The sequence below is a fragment of the Alosa alosa genome, chromosome 1, assembly GCF_017589495.1.
Source record: "Alosa alosa isolate M-15738 ecotype Scorff River chromosome 1, AALO_Geno_1.1, whole genome shotgun sequence".
Taxonomy (NCBI): Eukaryota; Metazoa; Chordata; class Actinopteri; order Clupeiformes; family Clupeidae; genus Alosa; species Alosa alosa.
This window is the reverse complement of record NC_063189.1, coordinates 35879788-35882287: the sequence shown is the minus strand read 5'-3', so window position 1 is coordinate 35882287 and position 2500 is coordinate 35879788. Positions and strand designations below refer to the sequence as shown.

The 2500-nt window shown below is 51.2% G+C and overlaps 1 protein-coding gene across 1 annotated transcript in view; it reads left to right on the top strand.

The window, feature by feature from the left end:
- The window catches only part of tenm3 (teneurin transmembrane protein 3), a 212130-nt gene that overhangs the window by 97653 nt on the left and 111977 nt on the right, over positions 1-2500 (top strand). Inside the window, 1 exon segment of the mRNA XM_048239387.1 lies at positions 1476-1710. Within this exon segment, the coding sequence (XP_048095344.1) occupies positions 1476-1710 (235 nt within the window).

The window sequence follows — 2500 nt, the reverse complement described above, 5'->3', positions numbered from 1 at the left end:
TGGGCGTGGGGCTCTAGCCAGAGGTTCCCAGTGCTAAAGAAGTGCCAGGATGTGTGTGTGTGTGTCTCCTCCTCCATGTTCTTCTGGGCTGCATTCCCTGCATATTCAGTGAAGTGCTGGCCGAACGTACAATTAGTCACGCAGCAGCGTATAAATAGCCCCCTCTGCTCAGCACACTCACGGGCCCTTCCTCCTCAGGGGCGCATCACGGCCAGTCTGTTCATACCCGATATTGCTTTACAGCAGTCAACTTCTTTAGTGTTATTGCTCCCTGCCACCCCCATCCACTCCACTAATAAGCAGAGGCTATAACGCTCCTTATCTGTGCCCTCTTAACTCAGATATACACACAGTCACACACAAACACACACACACACACACACACACACACACACACACACACACATGGAGTGTGTATGGTGTCTGTACTGAGAGAGGAAGCCGTCGAGAGGACTGTCTCCTTGTGTGGCCCTTGGTGGCGGGGCACACTGAGGAGTGGATAAAGCCGGGCACTACGTGATGTTCTTTCAGTGCCTCTCGAGATATGGAAGTGTGTGCGTGTGTGTGTGTGTGTGTGCGTGTGTGCGCGCGCGCGTGTGTGTCTGGCTCTCTGAGCACATTGGAGATGCCGTGTGTGATGCGCCCCTGAAAAGAGAAAGAGAAGAGGTGTGTCACTGTCTGTCTGGGTGCTTTTCCACCTGACTGAGTGGGAGAGGTGAGAGAGCAAGGACGAGGGGGGACGGCTGGAGTGCATCTGTGCAGAAACACACCTGAGGTCCATAATGCCTCGCCACAGATGGGAGATGCTGTGAGACGTCTAGACATTTAGATGTCTTATCAAGGTCTCCCGCTCATTAATGATATCAGTGGAATCTTGGGCTATGAAATTGAAAGTGATAACATCTTCTAATGAAGTCTGTGTGTGTGTGTGTGTGTGTGTGTGTGTGTGTGTGTGTGTGTTTGTGTGTGGTTACATCAAATGAGTTTGAGTAGCTCCACAAGAGAGTTCTTTTCTGTCCTCTTTATTCTGATTTAAGTACACCACATATGCAACTGCTACTGTTGCACTCAGAACCACTCCAGACAGCTTCTCTCTCTCTCTCTCTCTCTCTCTCTCTCTCTCTCTCTCTCTCTCTCTTTCTCTCTCTCTCTCTGTGCGTGTATGTGTGTGTGCCCGAGCAGCACCGCAGCAGCTGGTGTGTGAGCAAGTGCGTCCATAAAGCCACCGCTGATCTTCTGTAATGTTGTAATGTCCCCCAGATGTTGTGCTGTAACAATGCTCCCTCTGCTCCTGGCAGCTTTTGTTTTAACCACCGACAATTAATTACCCAGCGGTCCCACTCTACTACCCACACATGCCCACACATGCCCACACGCGCGCGCGCGCCGCTCAGCGCCGTCCCTCGTCTGCCTGCCCGTCTGCCCGCCTTGCCCATTGGCTAACCCAGCTGTCTGTCTCTTTCTCTCTCCTCCAGAGCAACTGTCCAATCAGCATCATCACCAGCAGGGCCAGTCCACGCTGCCGCCAGCCCCGCCTCCGCACAAGCAGCAGCCGTCCGTCACCGCGCTCAACCACAACTCCCTGACCAACCGTCGCAACGTGAGCCCGGCGCCGCCGGCCGCACTGCCCGCCGAGCTGCAAACCACGCCCGAATCCGTCCCGCTGCAGGACAGCTGGGTCCTGGGCAGCAATGTGCCGCTGGAAAGCAGGTGAGCGCCAAGCGCCGTTTGTACCTGTATCATTGGTTGGCACCACAGCATGAGGGATTTGGTTGGCCACTTCATAAGCCCTGCAGTGTAACTGCTCTGTGAAATGCTGATTCTGCTGACCAGGGCGATTGTTTCTGCGCTATATGAGACCAAACAACATTATAGCCTCTCTATTACAATGTCATTTCACAATAACTGCCAGAAAGAATGAGTACAGCCTTTACTGGTGTATTCACTAAGGTTAAATTAGCCCCCACAGCCTTTACTGGTGTATTCACTAAGATTAAATTAGCCCCCCACAGCCTTTACTGGTGTATTCACTAAGATTAAATTAGCCCCCCACAGCCTTTACTGGTGTATTCACTAAGGTTAAACTAGCCCCCCACAGTAGACAGCTAGAAGCTAGAGTGACCTAAGACCTAGTGTCCAGAAGCATCTCCTTTATGTTATCACATATAATTTGGCCTGGTCTTCTTCCTCTACAGCCTTATCTGTCAGAGAAATGTGCTGCTGAAGCACAGGTCAACCATCAGGGGTAGACATGGCCTTGAGCTTAGCACCCACTGTCCAAATTGTGCTAATTAAAGATTAAACCTTTTTAGGTGTTAAATGAGCAAAATAGTCCAACGTCCACTACCATCAGTGAGTGCTTGTGTGTACACTCTGCAGCAGTTGTGGAAACTTTCCCAGGATTACGATTGCCTCCCGCGTGCCGAACAGGGACCGCTGAAACCTACGTCAATCAAATTTGCCACTTAGTGAGACCAGTTGGTCAAATCTATTCATTATT